This window comes from Lissotriton helveticus, chromosome 11 (assembly GCF_964261635.1).
Source record: "Lissotriton helveticus chromosome 11, aLisHel1.1, whole genome shotgun sequence".
Classification (NCBI taxonomy): Eukaryota; Metazoa; Chordata; class Amphibia; order Caudata; family Salamandridae; genus Lissotriton; species Lissotriton helveticus.
The window spans coordinates 415,180,499-415,204,858 of NC_136072.1; the positions used below are offsets into that span (position 1 = coordinate 415,180,499).

General features: G+C 44.3%; 1 protein-coding gene across 3 annotated transcripts in view; it reads left to right on the forward strand.

Moving 5' to 3' along the window:
* STAG1 (STAG1 cohesin complex component) overlaps positions 1–24,360 on the forward strand; it is a 1,346,357-nt gene that overhangs the window by 558,572 nt on the left and 763,425 nt on the right. For all 3 annotated transcript variants that reach the window (XM_078665875.1, XM_078665876.1, XM_078665877.1), the window contains exon 6: positions 9,483–9,559. In XM_078665875.1, coding sequence (XP_078522001.1) covers positions 9,483–9,559 — 77 coding nt within the window. The remainder of the gene's footprint in view (positions 1–9,482; positions 9,560–24,360) is intronic.

Here is a 24,360-nt window from a genome sequence, read left to right on the forward strand (position 1 = left end):
ATTATTAAGTCTTCTCCTCCTAATCCTAACAGCAGCAACAAGATAATTGGCCACGCTAAACATGGCCAACGCAGAGTCCAATAATTGGAGATAAAGGAGGGCAGGTTTTGCCTGGTAAAAAGCTTTGTCCTTTAATAATGGTACCAGGTATTTCTGTCTGGGCGCAGTGAAAAAATTACAAAACAACATAAAGTGCATATTTTGCGTAGAAAAATTATCGCAATTACAGACAGGTGCGTCCTCCTCCTTAAACCAGCCTTGACTATCACACAAAACTGTGTAAATCTGATTAAACCGGAGTTTAACCAGAAGCCACCTATGGAAGGGGATAGTGACGATAGTAAGGTACGGTTGTATAGTAAGGCAGGTGATGGTCAGGTAATGGGCTCTGACCGTGGGCTTAAGTAATTGGCGTTCCTCCCTCTCCACATTTTTCAATGTAATGAAATTGGCCTTCACCCAATCTAAATCAGATTTCTTTAGACCCTGGGGGACCAGAAAAATGTCAGGACGTGTCGGGTCCAGAGAACACTTTTGTATGTAAGAAAGCCAAGTAATCTTTTTGTAATTATCCAGATTTAAACAGTCCACCAGTATTTTATGATTCAGACCCAAGTTTTTGTTGGTCCAGAGCCTTATCCATAACAAGATAGGGGCCATGAGAAGGATGTCAGATATGTACCCAAGGCCAACTTCCTTGTGAACTGAAAACGTGGCTGTAGATTGGGGAAGCCCTAAGGTGGAACGCAGGAACTTATTTTCTTCCCTTTGTACTGATTCACTATTTACATAGCCCCACAGACCTGAGCCGTACCTGGCTATTGCTACTGATTTCGTCCTGTACAAGTTAAGTAAGGCACCAGTTGGCTTCCCGCCCAGTCTCCTGGAAAAACTTAAAATAGCGGTGGCCGAGCTCCTGACCGCTTTGGTTTTAGCTACAATTTGCGGAGCCCAACTCCCCTTAGTGTCAAAAATGACACCCAGGTACGTAAAAATTTTGACATTAGTGATCACGTCACCATTGCAGTAGAACTGTTTAGAATTATTTTTACCAGCCCCAAAAGCCATGACGGGAGATTTGGAGTTGTTTATCACTAAGTCTAATGATGACATAAAATCATTAAAAGCATTTAAAAGTTTTTGCAAACCTTTCGGGGTCCGAGCTATTAAAGCTGCGTCATCCGCGTACAGGAGAACAGGAATACGAGTGTCCCCTGCACGCGGAGTATCCAAGGTAGCAGTTAAAAGAGTCTCCTCAAGTGAATTTATATACAAAGTGAACAGCATGGGAGCAAGAATGCAGCCCTGCCGCACGCCCCTACTGGATTTGAACCACGCAGTACAATTACCTTCTTGGTCCATTCTAATTGAGGCTTTTAAATCTTTATGTAGTTCTGCCAAAAAGTATACAAGGGGAGGATCAAGACCCAGCTTTAACAGCATGGTCCACAGCCGGGCTCTATTCACCAAATCAAAAGCCGTGGACAGGTCCATAAAAGCAACAAAAATTGACCCTTTTTTAACAATTGTGTATTTCGAAATTAACAAATGAAGATTTAAGCATTGGTCCTCAGTCCCTCTACCAGCACGGAACCCATACTGGGCATCTACTAAAATATCATTGTCTATGGACCAGGTGTTAATTCTAGCTAACAGGACTTTGCCCAAAATCTTCATAGAAGAATCTAATAACGAAATTGGTCGAAAACACTTAGGATCGCTTCTTTGACCCTTTTTAAAAATGGGTACTATAATAGCACAAGACCACGTTTTTGGCAAACCCCCCTCATACACACAATTAAAAACATTAGCTAAAATCTCAGCCCACATCTCAGAGTTAAGTTTATATAGGTCCAGGGGTACCCCATCCGGGCCCGGGGCTTTATTTGCAGCAGAGCCTAAAATTGCCAACTCTACTTCTGATTTGGTAAAATTTAATTTAGAGGGAGACGATGGGTAGTAAGGTATATTAAACGCCTCGGCTATTTCATTTGAACCATATATATTGGAGAAATGGTTAATCCAGTCAGCTTCAGAGATATTTGTTTCAAGATCCATGTTGTTAGTGTGGGAGAACAAAGGATTATTTATTATAGCCCAGAATTTGGAGCTATGTTTAAGAGTAATAGGGTCCATCAAAGAGTCCCATGCTTCATCTTTGATGGCTTTTTTCCGAAGTTTAACTGCCAAAACATATTGTCTTCTTAAATGTGCCACCAAAGACCTATCTCTAGGAGATTGTTTAAGACCCTTCAGCAAAGCTGAGTGAGCCTGTGAGCAAGAGCGGTCAAACCATCTACACGCTGGAGCAGAACCCCTCCCTGGTTTAGCTCTAAGCTCTTTTTCTACTCTAGCACAGATAGCTTCAAAGGCACTCACAACCTCCCCCTCCCTCCTCTCTCCATTCCTACATTTCTCAATTTTGACTAACATATCTTGTACAATAAGACCATGAAAATCCTCTGGGCAGACTTTACACCATTTAAGGCGTCTTCCCTGATCTTTACTCCTTACGTCCCTTGTAGAGCTAGCCCTTAATTCTCCTTTATGCAGCCCAGAGAGGGCGTCCAAAACCAACAACACAGGATTGTGGTCACTAAACCCACTTACAATTGCATTATAAAACAAAACATAACGAAGGAGCCCTGGAGACATGAAAAAGTAATCGATAATCGATTCACTGCCCCTTGCGTTATACGTGACCACACGGTTTATTGGATCTGAAAACCCCGGTTCATATAAGTCATTTGATGATAACAGGTTTTCCATTGCCACACCTTTAGGGCTATGTTCAAAGTGTGGCAGCGAAGTATAATCAGGACCGGTATCATCAATGATCTGACAATGGGACTTACACGCATGAACATTAAAATCACCCATCATTATAAACTGAACAAAAGTGGTTTGTTTTGACATATATTTGGTTAAAAAGGCCGATAAACCATCTAACACAAAATTTGGGGGCCCCCCCTGCATAGAATTATAACAATTTATTAATACAATCTTATTCCTGTCAGCCAAGCAAATTTCCACCAGCTGAAAATAATGCGAAGCACTGGGGATTTCTCTAACATTCCCTGCAATTTTAACTGAAACAAGGAGTAGCAAACCCCCTCTATCCCTTCCTGATGTAGAGCTCTGGGCATCAACAAAGTAAGAAATGTATCCATCTACCCAGAAGCCTTTATCTTTCGTCCAAGTTTCTTGTAAGGCAACTATATCATGGTTCTTCACTGATTGTAACCAAATCAGATCGTCCTGTTTTGCCCGTAGGCCCGCAATGTTCCATGATAATATCCGTATGTGCCCTCCACCTATTTGTAATGGGTCATTTATAACAGTTTCAACTCTGTCATCAGGTGGGGCCACCTCAGTGTTGCCTGTACATAGGCGAGTCAGGTTTTCCTGTTCAGGTTCAGGTTCTAGTCATTCAATGTCTATTCTATCAGCTAGAGCCGAAAACATGTTTGACAATGGAAGATCATTAGAGGGTGTGTTCCTTACAGCATTTACCACCCCATTACCTTTGGTTGGCTTAATCATCCAGACATTAGTAGGCATAGGTGAGATAAGTTTATCCTCTGCCCAGGTATTATCAGTAAACTGTAACTTATTGATCTCCATAACACCTGGTCTATAAGGACGAGGATAAAAAAAGCCAAGGGGCATCGCCCGAACCCCTTTACTTGCAGAATCCAGAGGGGAGTCATCCCAGAAAAGTCGACTAGCGACATTCTTGGATTTGAAATTTACAATGACACAGTCTCCAGATACCTCTTTCTTGCTTCGGCCCACCCAATCTACCCTTCTACTTGTTACGATATTGTCTGCAATATTGCTTTCTCCCGTGCAGTTAGCATTACACCATTTTTTAACGTGCCTAAGAAGGGTCTCATGTTGTTCCACCACCCCGTCTTCAAGTTTGGGCACGTTAACCAAAATTGCAACAAAGGGTGTTGCATCCGAAGGTAAATTTATTGGGGGAACCCTTTTTTCCACTGCCCCCCACTGGCCTCTAGGCCTTGTGGAGGAACTTGCACTGTTGCCAGCCTCTGTTATGGGAATATATATCCCATTATCTACTTTCCCTTTTTGTGGCACAGGGTTGACAATAGGCAGAAGAGGGATAGCAACCGGCCTGATTGTGGGTGGGTCACCAACTTTATGGGCAGACACCTGCACAACTGAGGGACATGGAGCCAAAGGCATAAAAGAAGAAGGGGCCCGAATGCTAAGAGCATCATTGATGCGATCACATTTTGCCATAAGGTTCTTAACACAGTCCTTCAGAGTTTCATTAATGTCCGAGGCAATCTGAATTAAGGCAGTCTCCAGTCTTTCTGTGAACAGTTTTTCCAATAAGGCCATAATGCCCTCCTCCGTTACAAAAGTTGGCTGGGTAAAGCCAGCCATAGTTAAAGCAGACCTTCCAACCTCCCCGGGGTTCATAGGAAAGTTAGGTATCACAGTTTCAGTTACAGCCGGACATGGAAGAACTGTGGCGAGTTGTGATAAAGTAGGTCTACAAGCCTCAATGATAACCCGAGGCTCCAACGGAATACAGTTTATAGCAGAGGAATTGGATGTATCAACAATCCCAGGGCTAGGGACAAGGCCTAGTTCACGCTCGGACTCAGCGATCTGCGATGATAATTCCCCCACCTTTGTTGTTAAGTATGTCAGTATGCTGGTAGTATACTTTGGCACCTTCGCTTTTGCTTCATCTGCCGCTGATGTAACCAGTTTACGCTTACCCATGATTAATGATGTTACGGACGTGGCCCGTCCCGTCCCTGGTCGTCCTTGGACGGCCTTAGACGGCCCGCCCTCTGCCCGGGCTCCGCCCGGCTCCGTCCGCGCACGTCCGCGACGCGGAGGAAGCTGTCGCCTTTAGTAGCGCCTCCTGGTGCTTGTGCAGGAAGTGGGCGGAGGTAACTGCAGGGCTCGCTGGGAGTTGTGGTCTGCTCCGCTCCGCGGCCGTGCGATGGCGCTGCACAGCGGCGGGGGCGACCACAACGTCAGGGACCCAGCGGTGCTGTGTGACAAAGGCGATGTAGGCAGCGTCTCTGCGACCCCTCCTGGAGCCGGTAAGTCTTTGGTTTGGACCCCCGCTCCTCTCCGGGAGCTGTCGCCTTTAGTAGCGCCTCCTGGCGCTTGTGCAGGAAGTGGGCGGAGGTAACTGCAGGGCTCGCTGGGAGTTGTGGTCTGCTCCGCTCCGCGGCCGTGCGATGGCGCTGCACAGCGGCGGGGGCGACCACAACATCAGGGACCCAGCGGTGCTGTGTGGCAAAGGCGATGTAGGCAGCGTCTCTGCGACCCCTCCTGGAGCCGGTAAGTCTTTGGTTTGGACCCCCGCTCCTCTCCGGGAGCTGTCGCCTTTAGTAGCGCCTCCTGGCGCTTGTGCAGGAAGTGGGCGGAGGTAACTGCAGGGCTCGCTGGGAGTTGTGGTCTGCTCCGCTCCGCGGCCGTGCGATGGCGCTGCACAGCGGCATCGCTACTCCACGACTCGCAATTTGGCTTCCGTCCCCGTCATTCGACGGAATCGGCACTTCTTGCTACAGTGTCTGAGTGAAGGTGGGGTTACAGGTGCTGCGCTTGGCTGGATCAAGTCCTTCATGTCTGACAGGTGTTTCCGGGTCAGGATGGGAGAATGCTACTCGAGGGAGATCGAGTTGGGCCAGGGCGTACCGCAGGGTTCGTCCCTGAGCCGAACCTTCTTCAATATCTACGTCTCCCCTTTAGCAGCCATCGCGGAGGGCCACGGTCTCCACTTGGTGTCCTACGCCGACGACACGCAGTTGGTCGTCTCCCTATCGCGTGCCCCCGGTCTTGCAGCGGACATCTTCAGGAACTGCATGCAAGATCTTGCAGCCTGGATATCCGCAAACTGTTTAAAGCTGAACGGTAGCAAGACCGAGGTGCTCGTGGTGGGGGGCGGGCCTTCTGCGTGGTCGCCTACGTGGTGGCCACCCTGTCTGGGCGAGGTCCCCACTCCCTGTCTGGAGGCCAAGAATCTTGGCATGTGGCTGGACAAAGACCTTGCCTTTGGTCCTCAGGTTGGCCGGGTGACGGGGGTGTGTTTCGGTGTCCTGAGAGCTCTGAGGAAGGTTTTAGATCTGCTTCCCATCTCTGCTCGTAGGACCCTGGTGCACGCCCTGGTCACCTCGCGCTTAGACTATGGGAACCTGCTCTATCTGGGGGCCTCAGGCAAGGTCATGGGTCGCCTCCAGGTGCTTCAAAATGCCGCAGCATGGCTCGTGCTTAGACTCCCTAGGAGGTCACCTTCTAAACCCGCCCTCCAAGCCCTCCATTGGCTCCCGATGGAGAAGAGAGTTGAGTTTAAGGCCCTCTCAACGTGCCATTGCATTCTGAGCGGCAAAGCCCCTGTGCCACTGCAGAGTCTGGTGTCCCACTATGAGCCTACCCGCAATTTACGGTCCTCTCAGAAGGGACTACTAGTGGTACCCAGAGTTAGGAAGGCACGAATGGGAGGGAGATCTTTTAGACATCTTGCTCCCAGATGCTGGAATGTCTTGCCTCCAGAACTGCGTCTCGAACCATCAGAAATCCTGTTCAGAAAAAAACTGAAAACTTACCTTTTTAGCAGGTAGCTCCTGAGGGAGGGGGGGACGGCAACAGCTCACTTATCATAGCGCGGGGACACGCCTTTAGACGTCACCAGGCGCTTTACAAATGGCCTAAACTAAACTAAAGCATCACCCCTCCCAAGAACTCTGAGACACCCTCACAGACTACCACCACAGCAAGCTCATCAACATCTGCAACAATTTAAGCCTCCATCCCTTCACCCCATTGACCTCAACCAACCAGCGAACCTCAGCCAAACCATTACCACCTCGTCTCCACTCACTGCCCTGACTACCACAGCCATCATGTCTTCCATCCACTCCGGTACCCCTCCCCCACCACCTCTACAACATCGCAACAAACCCAATCAGCATGCAAGTCATCACCATGCAACTCATGACCATCATTTCCACAGCAACCTTCCTGAATCGATAGAATCACGCAGACATCAGACCACTCCTAAAGAAAGCCTCTGCGGACACCAGTGACCTCAAATTATCGTCCAATCTCCCTGCTTCCCTACCTGGCTAAAGTACTCGAGAAAGCATCAACTTGCGTCTCAACGAATTCCTATAACATAACCACCTACTGGACGCCCCACAATCATGGTTCCGTGCCAACCACAGCACAGAGACCGCACTGATTGCTGCCATAAATGACATCCGAACACTGCTTGACCGCTGAGAAACTGTGGTTCTGATCCTCTTTGAACTCTCAGTGGCTTTAGACACAGTCTCCCACACCACCCTCATCAACAGACTCTGCAACAGGCATACAGCAAGATGCCCTCAAGTGGATTGCCTCCTTCCTTACAAGACGCACACAGAGCATCCGACTGCCTACCTTCACCTCTGCACCCAAAGACGACATACCCCACGAATCATCCCTCGGCCCCACCCTGTTCAACAGGAACCCCCTCGCAGATGTCCGATCCCACGGACTCGACATAATCTCCTATGCAGATGACACAACCTGATCCTCCTGCTCACCGAGGATCTCTCCAACGCCAAAACCAACTTCTGAAACACCAAGACCAACGTAGCCAAATGGATGACACAACTGCCTCCAACTCCACTTCGACATAACTGAAGTACTGATCTACGGGAAGAACACCTACGCATGGGAGCACAGCAGGTGGCCTGCAGAACTCTGACCTACACCGACTGACCATGCATGCAGGCTTGGCATCTTCCTCTACAGGCAACTAAACATGAAACAGTTCAACTCTGTCACCTCCTCCTGCTTCTACACACTTTGCTTGCTCTGTATAATCTTCAGATGGATCCCAACCAACCCCAGAAAGACAGTAACTCAAGCCCTCGTCACCAGCCACCTCGACTACAGCAACTCACTCTACGCTGGCATCTCCACCCAACTCCTCAGGCTTCAGACCATACATAATGCTGCAGCCAGACTCATCCTGCACCTTCCCAAATGAACTCGTATCACCCACGCCATCTGAGACCTCCATTGGCTCCCCATCCAGGAGAGATGCCATTTCAAGATTCTCACGCACGCCTAAAACCCTTCCTATATCAGCCGTCAACTGAACATCCACCAACCTGCTAGACACCTGCGTTCCTCTTCACTCACCCTCAAACACACCCTCACATCTGTCGCAGCAGTGGCTGCACCTTTTACATCGCTGCCAAGACCTGGAACAGCCTTCCCCTCCAGCTCCATACAGCCTCCTCGCTACCAGACTTCAGAAAAAGGCTCGAGACCTGGCTCTTCAGCTGAGAGACAGTGCACAGAAACCCCTAGCAGTGACAGTGTTGTGCTTTACAAATGCTGTTTGATTGATTGACATGCAGATTAGTTGAATTAGAACTGTTCAAATAAATGTTCTGTTTAGGTGCGTGTCATCTAGAGAATAGTTGCTGTCAGCAGGCGATGGATAAGGTGTATTTATAATAAACCTCTTATAGTACCTACCCGCGTGTGAGGAGTGTTTTTCAAAATATTACACGAGTCTTATCCTAAATTAAGGTTGGGACCGCTTTTATTGGTCAGTAAAAAACAGAGGTTGTTCTATAAGCTATTGATGAGTTCTGTATACGTAGCTTTTAATTTTCTGAATGCCATATTCACTTTACAGCTGTGCAACAGAGGACAAAGAAACGATAGTGACAGAGGAGATCATTATTGTGCTAGTGGTTGTAACAAAGGCATTTGCTGCACCTTTGTAGGAAAGGACGAGCAGCTGTTGTGTTACTGCTATCCTAGACAATATTGAGTAACAACGTAATATGGGCATAACAATTAAAAGCCTTGGTAATCATTGCAATAAGTCTCGTCGACCGAGGGATTACAACAGACTCATAAATAACTATGTAGAAAGCCAAAGAAAAATCATTTTTCTGCACTTAAAATCATATCCAAAAAACGTTTGATAGAAGAATGTCAAAAGTAATAGCATAACAGCGTCATATTTTTTTAATGTCTTTTAGTGATGCATTGCACCCTGAGAGAAAATAAGCGAGAGCAGAAACAGTTTAGATTCCAATACAATATTGAATGATTTAGTGAAAAACAAATCGGTCATCGTGGAAATAATGGATTTCTTATAGAAGTTAGAACTGCAGGAATGTCCCACTTACGGGTCCGTACCAAATGAAAACCCACATTTTCTTTCAGAGAATAGCGTAATTCAAACACCACTAACTGTTTTCCCTAAACACGGAACATGTAGAACTGCTAAGGCCATACTCCAAAATACTTGCGGCTGTAATGTATGCGCTGAAGTAGAACTGTATGTATTGTGAAGCTAGAACTAAAATGTCATTGATCACCTGTAGTCATGCAAAATATTTTTCTCGAACCCCAGTGTTATTTGAAAGAAAGCTACATGTTGTTTTTTTCATGGGATTAACATGTGTGCCCTATTACTTCAGGTACCGTCCGAATCGAAATGTTCAGAAACATGCAGAACGCCGAAATAATAAGAAAAATGACGGAAGAATTTGATGAGGTAGGTGTCAAAGGCGCACGGTTGTCTGTGCTTCATAAAGCCGAGGTGTTTTGCTGTCCACTCGCAGACCGCAAGATAATTGCCACAACCATTTTGCATAACAGTTGCCTGTGTGCTGCTAGTAAAAATGTTCAACCTAAAATAGAATTATTTATTCAAGTGTTCGGTCTTTTAAAACCATTACACCAAAACTACATATTTTACCTACATAAAACATCCTACTAAAATTGATTGAAAGAATAAAACCATGGATCCTTGTTGGATGGTTAGTGAAAACGAGTTCAATTCTGTTGTCCATAAAGTGCTTTAACCTTAAAATAATAGTCATTCTGAACCTGAAAAGTGTGTGTGTGTGTGTATATATGTATATATATATACATACATACATACATATATATATATATATATATATATATATATATATATATATATATATATATATATATATATATTTATATATATATTTATATATATATATATATATATATATATATATATATATACATACATACATACAGTGGCTTTTTATTGAGCGTTGGTAGTCAAATCCTGTTTGTTATCCAGATAGTTTTTTCTAGATTTCCAGAAGTTCTAAAATCAGTTTTGGGTTTCCACTGGAGTTTGGCTTTACCCCCTGCAAACTAGGGGGATTGAGGACCCGCATAAACAAGTAGTTACAGCTTCCCTGCATGTTCGAATGTTCATGTTTATAAAAATGTGTTTTAGTAATATCTTTCTTTCATGAACTTTGGGCATGCACAGAGACTATGTGGTCATGATTCTTGTTTATAGTTACGCAAACGGCAGTCTTTCCAGGAAGGTATAAGGTAGGTCCTTCGTTTACCAAAATATCATGAATTATGGTTTTAGGGCTTTTGAGAAGTGAGCTAATAAACATTCCTGGGACATCCAGATGCAATATGAGGTAATCACTGTCCAGGCATGACGTCCTGTAATAGAGTATTCTCGTCTGTAGAGTGGGACAGGAGTTTTGTTATCTTAATTGCTTCGTTGAAGGTCTCTTTCATAATGCAGTAATTTCAAATGTCTTGCGCACAAAGTTCCTTCATAGCCTGGTTTAGATAGCACCCCCAGGAGCCTTGTATTTTTTTTCTCTTTTTGTGCCTCAAGTTCTTTCCAGCACAGGTTCAATAGAACCGGTTTCAGATGCACGGAGCATCCCACATAGCTTAATGAATGCGCCATTGTTCCGGAAGATTTGGTTGGAAAAGCCAAACTCAAGTTGAACTTGTGCTACAGTTGCTGATTTCTGGATATGGAAGACAGCTTCATAAACTTTTGTTTTGATTTTGTTTAAAGTTGGGATTTCACGACCCCTCATTGTTTCGGTTCCATAGGTCACCAATGGCATTAGCTGTGCGCGCATGACTGATAGTAGATGGCCATAAGATGGACATCTTAATTTCTTTTTTAATATTTTGAAGCCATATATGAGCATTTGGGCTTCAGCACGCATTGCTATTAGCTGTTGTTTGTAACTCAATTTTTGTTCTACATTAAAACCAAGGTATTTGTATGTGGCTACATTCAACTTTTTTCCAATCAACCAAGTACCTAGATTATGTTTTATATTTGGCAACCACTATCCATACTACCTTTGCTTTGATCAAAATTAGTTCCAGACCTTGCTTTTCGATTATATTTGGATAATGCATTCATATTGTGTTGTAACCCAATTGGGGTTTGGCTTAATAGCACAATATCATCGGCTTACCTAAAATAGTTTTGGATCGAAGTACCCTCTACATGTTTGCCTGCTCTACCATCCTTAATTGCACCCTTTATTTGCCATTTTCCATGCTTGCTTTGTGAATCTCCCCACTACGCATTTTTTATTTATTTTTAGCAGATCATCCACTCTTTAGTTTGGTTTGTCATCACGTGGCTATTGGTACTTTAAAGTAGCTTTTGGTAGTTATAATAAGGTACAATGTCTGTGAAACTTATTGTTATGCACTGAATAGCCCACAATGGAAAATCCCAGTATCGTCCTGGCCTTTGTTTGACATGGCTGTTTTTTACCCCCAACGAAGCAGTTTAACTCTTTGCAGCTTTAATCGTTCTCGCTACTCTCTAGTCTAACACAGTTCATATGGTAAAGAGGGACATGCATCTTATTTTACTTTTGGTACCCATGCATCTAACTTTGAGTAATAGTGACGTGTGCTTCTCTTAAGCACTTGAAGTAAGGCAGAGAATAAGGGGGTCAGCTGTTGGGGGAAAAGTGACAGAAGTTGCATTAGTACATTCACTGGGTCATTTTTCGATATTTAATCCCGAAAACGCTTCCTGTGTGGTATTTCCCCTTTAATTCTAATAGTATTTTCTTTGTTGCGGATTATACTGGCATAGCCTGAACGTTTACTTAAACTTGATGCCAGTTTCGCTCTTATTCTCTTAGATTTGCTCCTGCTTCCACCTTGTGGTGCGTTTAGAAACTGCTGTTGAAACTTCAACTCCTTTACTATTTTCCACGCTTAAATTGATATTGGTCCTAGCACCTAACCTTCGAAGTGTCCCGAGGTATTCTGAATACTACTTTTCTCTGACAAGTTTAAATAGAAACGTGAACCATCTTTAAACTGAAATTTCTGGGTCAAGGAATCTGCTTCTCAAACCTTTTTTCAACACTAAGGTGGATAAACGTCGCAATTGCTACCGGATTTTTTTTTCTGGACTGGAGTCGAATATAGCCCCGTAAAGTCTGCGTATTTGTTATGAAGGTGCAACCCAGTGTCTTTGAAAGTCTTGTCTGATAGACAGCACAAAATGCTTGGTTGCGAAACAACTATTGTGGGCTTATCCGGAACATAAAATAATTGTAAAAAGCAAAAGCTCAGGTTACAGGTAACTTGAGTCCCACTCTTAGGTATGGGTACCGAAGACATTTGTTTTCGTTTTTCCTCTTCTTTTGAAGGTAGGTGCCAAGTTTAGATGACGAAGGACAAATATGATTTTCATTGACCTGGATTGGCCTCTCCATTGGTGACATCTTTAACGTTTTGTACAATTAGAGGAACTTTTCCCTTGATTGTTTTTTTTTATTCTTTCTTAATTTCCTTGATAAACTCTCAACCTTAAAGGCTATTCATAGATTTGTTTTGTATGGCATGGCCATGCCAAGGTGCAAAGTGCATACATTGATTTTTATATTTAAAAAAATAATCATTAAATGAATAAATGCTTTTGATTATTAATAAAATCAGCAGTACTTGGCCTAAAGAAAATTAGTAGAATTCGTTTCAAACAAATCCAAGTCCGATTAAAAAAAAATATATAACTTCATAAAGTGCTGATTAAAAGTTGAATAATTTTTCTTGGGGCCCACATGCCATTTATAAATTGATAATTTCATTGTGCCCCTCTAAGCCCAGACACATTAACGAGTCGTATTGAAGATAAACTGAAGTCGGTTGTGGAGCCTTTATTTGTTAAAATTGATGCATTGTCGGCTGAAGTATTGAGATTGGGGGCCGTGGTGGATCAGCAAGTATCCAAATTGGATAAATCCGCATTACCCATTAGAGTTGCTAAATGTCCCCAACCTGCCCCTAAGCCAGATAAGGGGAGGCCTTGTCAAATAAACACTGCCTCAAATATAGGAAGACAATCGTCACAGGCGACACCTGTTTTGACTTGCCTGAAATCACTACCAGACCGTAATACGGGTCGACCAGTGCAGGCACCGGTGGATACATCTGCGGCCACAGGGCCTGTAGGGGCAATTGCTGGGGCAAGTACATTACAAGCTCCGAATAGAGACAGGGCCATGCCGCCACCAGTTGTGCCAGCTGTTGTAGCTGGTTCTGATAGGGTGGCTGTGGGTATAATCGTTCGGTAGACCTCCCTCCGGAGTGTGTACCCTATGTCGTGGTCCTAACTAATGTCCCGCCCCTAATCCAGGACCCACCTTCTCAGGAATCCCTAGATTCTTTAAAAAATAAAACGGTCTCATGGCTAAATCGTCACTGTGGTTACCCAGTTACCTATTCGGACCAAATTATATCTACCAGAAGGGTCAACTGGATTGGTAATACTAGGAAGACCTGCGGGGGTGACTGTGTGATCGTCAATTTTAAATTCCCCCAGCATGTTGCGACGGTCTTACTAAGAGCAGCAGCTTTAACACAGTCTGAGACCGATGTAGCCGCACGACCCTTGGGCTACTTTTATAATCATCTCAATAGGTTGCCCCCCGCTAACTGTAAAGCTAGGGTTTTCACCCCCAATTTTATACCCAATGGTGACAGATCTTCGTTACCTATTTTTAACCCTGGAATTAATGGTGGTAGATCTATCCTGCCCACGCCCTTGTTGAATCCTGTCCCCAGTGGTAACAGATTTGTAACATATACCCCTAATTTCGCACCCAACTGTGACAAAGTTTTCTCGCCTGTTAATGGTATGGTTTATCAAGTCCCGGTCCAGAACAGGTACCAGTCCCTGAGTTTCTTGGACCAAAATGATTGACATCAGAGGGGGCCTGGGACTAGGAGGGATGTTATCCTGAGTACCAACAAGAATAACATATAACATAAGTGAGGTGAGAGAGGATTTATCTTCTGCCATTTCGGGTAATTTGGAAAGTGGGACAGTAGTTCACTGTGTGAATGAGATTGTTGAGGACCCAGTGAATGCTATAGGTAATTGCATAGGCGGGCCTGCGTCTGACCAAAGTAACAGGGTTAATAGTACCAATAACATTCTTGGTATCACCAATAATTGTCATTCTGTGGGGATTTCTATGGCAAGCTGGAATATTGCCGGATGGGCATCTAAGGCACTAAGGCACTCAAACTGGAATGGGAGGATATTGTAAGGTCCTATGATATTTTATGCCTGCAAGAGACGTGGTGTGTTGATAAACCTAGCCTTGAAGGGTACACATGCTACAGTTTAGATGCTTCTGAATCCAGCCATGGCAGGGCAAAGGGAGGTCTCCTTATCCTTATCTCAATAGACGTAAAGTTGACTATTATCAAATATTTGTTAATCGAACCACATTCCCAAATCCTGTGGGTACGTTTACTGGACGGCACCGATGTGCTTTTAATTAATTTTTATAATAATAATTTTACTAATTCCCGGCACAAAGTGATAGATGAGTTATCCTGTGCCCTAATGAAGCTGGTAAGCGAAGCAACATGCACTTTTATTTTTGTTTGGGTGGGGGATTTTAATTTACAAGTTTGTAGTTTATCCTCCTCTAGGGCTTGTGGGATCCTAACTAACAGCGGGGAGAGCATGTCCCACTTTCCACATAATGCTTACGGAGAATCAATCAATAGCACTATGGTTTCGTTTGACCTAGAGCTATTGAGTACTGTGCAGGAGGAAAGTGAGTGTCCAATCCCCACTTTTACTGGAAGGAATGGGAGCTCCATTATTGATCATATTATGGTCTCATCTAATTTGGTACCCCATTGCATAATTAAAGTAAGGGACATATCCTCCTTGAGCGACCATAATTGCGTTAGCTTGCAAATAACTACATGGATGGTTAGAATTGAATTGCCCACTAGAGTATTGGCAAATATAGAGCCACATAGGCCTAATGGGGTTAGGCTGAGATGGAAAGGGGAACATTTGGCCATAGTGGAACCCTTAATTATAAATAAATGCAGGACGGACATTGACATTATCTTAACTCTAGGATGCTCGTCTGCTCCAGGTTATGACTCATTTTCTTAACATCAATACTGTCATTAATAACATCTTTACGGGGAAAAAAGTTGGCAGAGGAGGGAAAGGGATTGGATGGTTTGACCATGCCTGTACGTCCCTGCTCTCACAACTCAAACAAGCTCTGGCCTTTACCCCAAGGGACAAGGATAGAGTCAAACTTTTAAGACTCGATTATAAAAAGGCGCTATCCAAAAGAAAGAAGGAATTACAGCAGGAAGCCTGGGATCATCTTACTCAGGCAGCAGAAACTGCCGATAGTCGCCTGTTTTGGTCTACTGTTAACTCCCCTTTCCTCCAAGATGATAAAATCCCTCATCTTTCCTCCAATGTGGCCAGCGAGGACTGGGTGAACCATTTCTCCGTGATTTTTCAAGATAATACTATGATGCCTAATGAACATAGGACTTGGCATGTAGTGCCTCTAGATATTTTGTTGGGAGAGGTGGAAAATGGCATTAAAAATAGTAAGGGTGGTAAGGCCCAGGGGCCAGATGGAGTCCAGATAGATGTTTATAGGGCCCAACCGCAGCTCTGGGGACCAATACTTACTTTGGTACTCAACGCTGCAGTAACCACCATGATCCCACCAACATGGGGCAACTCCATTATAGTCCCAATCTATAAAAAGGGGGATAAAACGTTGGCAAGTAATTACCGGCCCATCAGCCTGCTCGACTCATCTGTAAAAATTATGAGCAGAGTCCTGCTTTCCAGATTAGAGGAGTGGGCTGATGAGAATGGAATTCTTGCAAACTCACAATATGGATTCAGGAAGGGAAGAGGGACCCTAGATCAGTGCCTGAATTTAGAATTGTTGATAGGCAAGTACACTAGAGCCAAACCCGGTAACATCTGTCTTTGCTTTGCTGACCTTAGTAGTGCTTTTGATTTAGTTAATCACTCACTTCTTTGGTCAGTTTTGCTTGATATGGGCGCCCCGAAAGAAAGTATCTTTTTTCTCGCCAGACTATACAGCAAGCTGCAAACATGTGTCCGATATGGTGTTAGTGGGAATGTACTAATAATTTTAATGTGAAACGGGGAATTAGGCAGGGCTGTGTCCTTGCGTCCCTCTTATTCACCCTTTTTGTTAATGGAGTTGAAGTCGCCTTGAAAACCATCAAGGCTGATGCTCCACAGGTTGCAGGGGATAGTGTCCCAGTTCTGCTGTATGCAGACGACGCGGTGCTCCTGTCACGGACACCCGTCGGTCTACAGCGCCTGATGGACAAATTCACTGAATTTATTGGGAGCAGGAGACTGCTGATCAATAAGAATAAAACACATACAATGACCTGTGGGACTAAATCAGGCAGAAACCACTCCTTTTTTATAGAAGGGGTTAAAGTGCAGCATGTGAACAGTTTTTGCTATCTGGGGGTAACTTTTACTAGCGATGGTAGGTGGGGGCATGAACTAACGAATGTCCGAACTAAAATGATCAAAAGCTCTTATGGCATTTTTAAATTTGCGTCTAAGCTGGGGGACAGGCGAATCAAGGATATGCTGGAAATCTACAAGGCACGTAGCGTATCCACTGCCCTTTATGGGGCGGGGCTTTGGGGCTATTGTAATACTGATTGTTTACAGATAGAAGAAAACACCTTTCTTAAGAAACTATTGTGCCTCCCTAAATCTGACCCAACAGAGTTGATCCATAGAGAGACCGGGGTTTTTCATCTGACCGAGCTCGGCTCTCTTAGGCCTTTATTGCTTTATCGAGCAATTTGGCTCAAGGAAGAGACTGAGTTCAATCAACTCGTAATTAGGGACTGCCTTGGATTAGACAATTGTATGCAGATACCGTGGCTTAAGTATGTGGTAGATTGTTATAACAGTATCTTTGATATTAATTTGTTGTTAGAAAACTGTCCCCCCAGAGGCCTTGCTAAACAGGACCTAAAAAACACCTTTATGTCACATAAAGCTCATAAACGTTCAGTGATAGCGAACTCCCTCGCTACTGTTAAAACTTACAATAAATATATTGCTGTTGAGGGATTTCAGCATTACTTGAGCGTAGTAACTAGGCCAACACATAAGTTTGTATTGAGTAGATTAAGAGTTGGCATTGCTCATGTATTAGTGGCCTTCCCACACCCTAAAAAGCCCCCTGTGGGCCCTTGTCCCTGTGATGGACATTCAAAGCAAAGCACAATGCACTTTATGCTCATCTGTTCCCTATTTCAGAATGTTAGGATCTCCTTTTTAAAACCAATATTTAAGTATGGAGTTTTTAATGTGGAGGATGCTATGTGTTTGTTGTATAATTTGGACCACCCCGATATATGTTTTTATACTGCCAGTTTTATATGTAAATCTATGGCTTTTAGAAAAAGTATGAGTTTTTAATCATAATCATGTTTGCACTTTTCTAATTTTATTGCCTGTTTGCTGTGCTTTTATGGTCATTCCTATTATGAACCGAATAAAGCTTTATGAACTGAACTGAACTGACACATTAACCAATTCTGTGCTGAATCAACATAGCACTGGAGTACAGTTCAAAATAATTGCTTTTTTTCCCAGACCGTTTGCTATAACTTTACGAGTGGCATTAACTAATGTATTTATTACTTTTATATATTTTTTTGTCATTTTATCAATCATGAAAGTAGGTTGCATGAACCTGCTCCACAAAGATGAGTAACAATTTTTCAGCCAGACCTAGTCCAGCCACCTGGAAGACTTTCCAGTCTAAATATTGACATATAGAATAGGCTGCTCAATTTGTTGTGACTCTGAAAGATAGTATTGGGCTACTTCCTGTTGTCTGAATTACTGTTGTAGGGAAGTACTGTAAACGCCATTTGACCTAGCGCTGCCAATATTATTTTACTTCTGCAGTCGATGGTTTAATTTAGGTCCAGACCACAGGGAAATCAATTCCATTGATATGTAAGAGCATTATTTTTTAACCAACAAATTGTTAGAGGGTTCTCTTCTTTTTTTTTTTGCAGAGTTTTATATAGCGCGAACTAGAACCGAATCAGTTATCAGAGCGCTTTACATAGCACCAGTTACATTACATGAGGACACACTTTCATTTTAGGCACGGGGAGATTAAGTGATTTACCCAGAATCACAGGGGTTTTTTGGCGTCGTTACCGAGACTCGAACCTAGTTCCCCAGGTCCGAGGTCGAGCGCCTTAGCCGTTAGGCCAACCCCTCTTTGAGTGTACTTGCAAAGCGCTTGTGAAAAATTCCAGTATCTTGATTGCCCACAGACTGCCAAGAATATAAAATAGATTGAAGCACCTCTTTTTGGGTCTTTGAAAGGTTCACTAATCAATTGCTGAATTGAACTGTCAAAATTCAGCTTCAGTATGCCTCAGCTTATTTGCTGTAATCACTGTGTATTGGTAGAAATAGTCGCACATTTTTGCTCCATAGCCATTATGGGATGGACTTATGGTGATATACGCTGATTATTGCCACACTAATTCTTATCAGATTTAGGTTGGAAGCACTGCTGCATGTTTAAGCTTCGATGAAGGAGATTCTAGATTTTTCCAACTAGGCAGTCCACCTGCAGTTTTCAGCATCTAGTAGTATTGAATTGTCAATTCTTTTAACCATCAGAGCATTTCTGACTCAACATCATAAATTCTGCTTTAATTTTTATGAACTAATGTGTACATTGTAAGGTTAATAATGATTAACCATACAACTTTGAATTGAATATTGTATTTCTAGAGCACACGGTCACTCCCAAAAGGGCATACTGGCGCTAAGCGGTATGAATGTGGCTGCATACACTTTTAATCTTTGGGGAACAATGCATCAGAGAATGAGTGACTAGCACAAAGCATCAGAGATGCCAAAGACCCATGTCTAAAGCTGCCATTTGAAAATCCTTTCTGATTCAATAAATCTCAACTCCCTGGGGAGCTAGTTTCAAACCCTTGTGCCCAAAAATGTGAAGGATATTCCTCTTCGAGTTTTACGTTTGTACCTGAGGGATTTGAGCAATTTGGCTTGTGAGGACATGAGGCTGTTTTATCATGTAATGGGTAACTCTGGAAATTAAATATTTGGGCCCCAATCCTCTTAAGGCTCTGAAAATGAATAAAATAATTTTAAAAAGAACCCTTTTATGAACTGGAACCCAGTGTAGTACTTTCAAGGCTGCTGATGCCGAGGAGCGGCAAGGGAGTTTGAGTATCCGTCTAGCCGCAGAATGTTGCATCACTTTGAGTTTCTGCAGGGTTTGTTTTGAAGAACTAGCATACAGACTATTGCAATAATAGATCCTGTTCCCGAGCCAGAAACCATGTTATCATGTCAAATGATCAGTCCAAGACGGTTTTTCATCCTGACTTGCGTACTCTCCGAACGCGATTCCTATTTATACAGTTCACTACTACTTGGAACACGAGTAACACTGAGACCCATGCTGAATGGGATTATTTACAAGCTTAGCCTGGACTCTGGCGGGCCTGTTCCGAAATTAACATCTGCCCTGAGGAAGTCGATGGGCGATATACCCAAGACAAAACATGTGTTGGCTACATCTTGGCTAAACCAGCTATGCCTATTTGTTGACATGAACCATCTGTAAAAGATCGTTGGTGTTTGAACAGGATGAGAAAATAAAGAAAAATACTAAAACACAGATTTGGATTGATACTTTCTTGGATGGATCATTTGACGTGATAACAATGTTTCTGCTCGAGAACAGGATCTAATTTTGCAATTTGTCCTTTGTGACCCTCTGTCCACAGAGGGCATTTGGATACGTGGGTGGCCATTTTCCAGCTGTTCCCTTGAGCACCCGTTAGACGTTACTGGTATCTTGGTTATGGCAATGGCATTACGCGAAGTCTAACCTAGCCACATTTCGAAGTCATAAGACTATTGCAATAGTCCAATGTAGATGTTATGAAGGCAAAAGCTACAGTTTTTCTGGCCAATAGCAGGAGGTATTCCTCCCAAAAAGTTCTAAGCTTTAAGGCTGAAACGCCTTCTAGCTACTACCATAGCTTGTGGGTGAAAAGACAGGGGGTGTCCCATTTTACACCAAGGTTCTTCACGACCTCAACCGAAGGAGGTGGTGGGGGGTATCTCTGGGTCACCATACGGCCGGGTTGAAGGCTTTGGACTTCCTGAAAAGCATTCCCTGTTTTATCTTAGTTGCAATTTAGATGGTCAGTGTGCATCCACCGAATAACTTTCGTTTAACAGTTTTTAAAGTTGATCTTGGAACCAACAGAATCTTTATCCAATGACATAATTGAGTGTCGTTGGCATAAGATGTAAATTCAATGCAGACATCCTCTCTAAACAGTAGCATATCCATTCATGTAACCTTGAGCATAGGATTATATCTAGATGGAGAAAATGCTTCTGTAGTCATTTAAGAATACAATAAAAGAGAAGCGGACAGGCAATATTTATGAAATCCTGAAAAGCTGCTAGCGGTGAAACTCTCCTCTGCCTGCCACTCTTCTAACAGAGGAGAAAATAAAGCAACACTGAACCGTGGCTTAGTGCGGGGAGAAAGCATATTGACTTGGATGGCACATAAAACATAACACTTCTCTGAACTGGACCACTTTTGCCTTGCCTGGTAGCCCAGTGGTAGCACCTTTGGAGCTGACATGTACCAGAAGCTGGGATAATGTATGTAGTTTGAGGCACAGGGTATAAAGGGGGGAGGGAAGAAGGAGAATCATGGACTGATGAGGGGTTTTAAACAAGCTCTAGAAGTACCGATTGAGGCTCTAGGAGGGTATTGAGTGCCAAAGGGATCGCCATACGGGAGCAAGAAAGCTCTTTGTAAGTAGTTGTGACCCCCACCACCAATCGATATAGTGAAACTCATTACTCCTCTGCTTGCTCATGATTCATTGTGTGACTGAGGTCCTGTTTCTTCTCTTTGCAAAATGGAGGTATGCAGAGGTGTAGACAAATATTTATAGAAGGCGGTACTGATGGATGGATGGATGGTGGTAGGTAGAGATGGATGGATGGATGGGTGGATGGCGGTACGTAGAGAAGGATGAATCGATGGCGGTATGTAGAGAAGGATGGATGGATGACCGTGGGTAGAGATGGATGGATGACCGTGGGTAGAGATGGATGGATGACGGTCAGTAGAGATGGATGGATGGTGGTGGTGAGAGATGGATGGATGGTGGTGGGTAGAGATGGATGGATGGTGGTGGGTAGAAATGGATGGATGGTGGTGGGTAGAGATGGATGGATGGTGGTGGGTAGAGATGGATGGATGGTGGGTAGAGATGGATGGATGGAGGGTGGGTAGAGATGGATGGATGGATGGTGGGTAGAGATGGATGGATGGATGGATGGTGGGTAGAGATGGATGGATGGATGGATGGTGGGTAGAGATGGATGGATGGATGGATGGTGGGTAGAGATGGATGGATGGATGGTGGGTATAGATGGATGGATGGCGGTAGGTAGAGATGGATGGATGGTGGTAGGTAGAGATGGATGGATGGTGGTAGGTAGAGATGGATGGAGGGCCATAGGTAAAGATATAGGGATGGATGGATAGGGATGGGGATGGATGGATGGATAGGGATAGGGATGGCTGGATAGGGATGGCTGGATAGGGATGGCTGGATAGGATGGCTGGATAGGGATGGCTGGATAGGGATGGCTGGATAGGGATGGCTGGATAGGGATGGCTTGGATGGATGGGAGATGGATGGGTGGATGGGAGATGGATGGGTGGATGGGAGATGGATGGGTGGAGATGGGAGATGGATGGGTGGATGGGAGATGGATGGGTGGATGGGAGATGGATGGGTGGATGGGAGATGGATGGGTGGATGGGAGATGGATGGGTGGATGGGAGATGGGTAGATGGGATATGGATGGATGGATGGGATATGGATGGATGGGATATGGATTGATGGATGGATGGGATATGGATGGATGGATGGATGGGATATGGATGGATGGGATATGGATGAGAGGTAGGGATATGGATGGATGGATGGGAGGGAGGGATATGGATGGATGGATGGGAGGGAGGGATATGGATGGATGGATGGGAGGGAGGGATATGGATAGATGGGAGGGAGGGATATGGATGGATGGGAGGGAGGGATATGGATGGATGGATGGGAGGGATATGGATGGATGGATGGATGGGAGGGAGGGATATGGATGGATGGATGGGAGGGAGGGATATGGATGGATGGATGGGAGGGAGGGATATGGATGGATGGGAGGGAGGGAGGGATATGGATGGATGGATGGATGGATGGGAGGGAGGGATATGGATGGATGGGAGGGAGGGATATGGATGGATGGATGGGAGGGAGGGATATGGATGGATGGATGGGAGGGAGGGATATGGATGGATGGGAGGGATATGGATGGATGGGAGGGATATGGATGGATGGGAGGGATAAGGATGGATGGATGGATGGATGGGAGGGATATGGATGGATGGATGGGAGGGATATGGATGGATGGATGGGAGGGATATGGATGGATGGATGGATGGGAGGGATGGATGGATGGATGATGGATGGATGGATGGGATATGGATGGGTGGATGGGATGATGGATGGGATGGATGGATGGATGGGATGATGGATGGATATGGATGGATGGATGGATGATGGATGGGATATGGATGGATGGATGGGATGATGGATGGATATGGATGGATGGATGGATGGGATGATGGATGGGATATGGATGGATGGATGGGATGATGGATGGGATATGGATGGATGGATGGGATGATGGATGGATGATGGATGGGATATGGATATTGATGGATGGATGGGATATGGATGGGATATGGATATGTATGGGATATGGATATTGATGGATGGATGGGATATGGATGGGATATGGATATGTATGGGATATGGATGTAATATGGATATGGATGGATGGATGGGATATGGATATGGATGGATGGGATATGGATGGGTGGATGGGATATGGATGGATGGGATATGGATGGATGGGATATGGATGGATGGGATATGGATGGTGGATGGGATATGGATGGATGGGATATGGAGGATGGGATATGGATGGATGGGATATGGATGGATGGGATATGGATGGATGGGATATGGATGGATGGGATATGGATGGATGGGATATGGATGGATAGGATATGGATGGATAGGATATGGATGGATGGGATATGGATGGATGGGATATGGATGGATGGGATATGGATGGATGGGATATGGATGGATGGATGGGATATGGATGGATGGATGGGATATGGATGGATGGATGGGATATGGATGGATGGATGGGATATGGATGGATGGGATATGGATGGATGGATGGGATATGGATGGATGGATGGATATGGATGGATAGGATATGGATGGATGATGGATGGATGGATATGGATGGATAGGATATGGATGGATAGGATATGGATGGATAGGATATGGATGGATGGATGGATGGATGGATATGGATGGATGGATGGATGGATGGATAGGATGGATGGATGGATGGGATATGGATGGATGGGATATGGATGGATGGGATATGGATGGATGGGATATGCGCTAGAGGCCTCCGGGTTGTTTGTGGATGGGATATGGATGGATGGGATATGGATGGATGGGATATGGATGGATAGGATATGGATGGATAGGATATGGATGGATGGATAGGATATGGATGGATGGATGATGGATATGGATGGAGATATGGATGGATGGGATATGGATGGATGGGATATGGATGGATGGGATATGGATGGATGGGATATGGATGGATGGAATGGATGGATGGATATGGATGGATGGATGGGATATGGATGGATGGATGGGATATGGATGGATGGATGGGATATGGATGGATGGATGGGATATGGATGGATGGATGGGAATGGATGGATGGATGGGAAATGGATGGATAGGATATGGATGGATGGATAGGATATGGATGGATGGATAGGATGGATGGATGGATAGGATAGGATGGATGGATGGATGGGATGGATGGATGGATGGATGGATGGATAGGTTATGGATGGATAGGATATGGATGGATAGGATATGGATGGATAGGATATGGATGGATGGATGGATGGGGATGGATAGGGATGGAATGGATGGATGGATTGGATAATGATG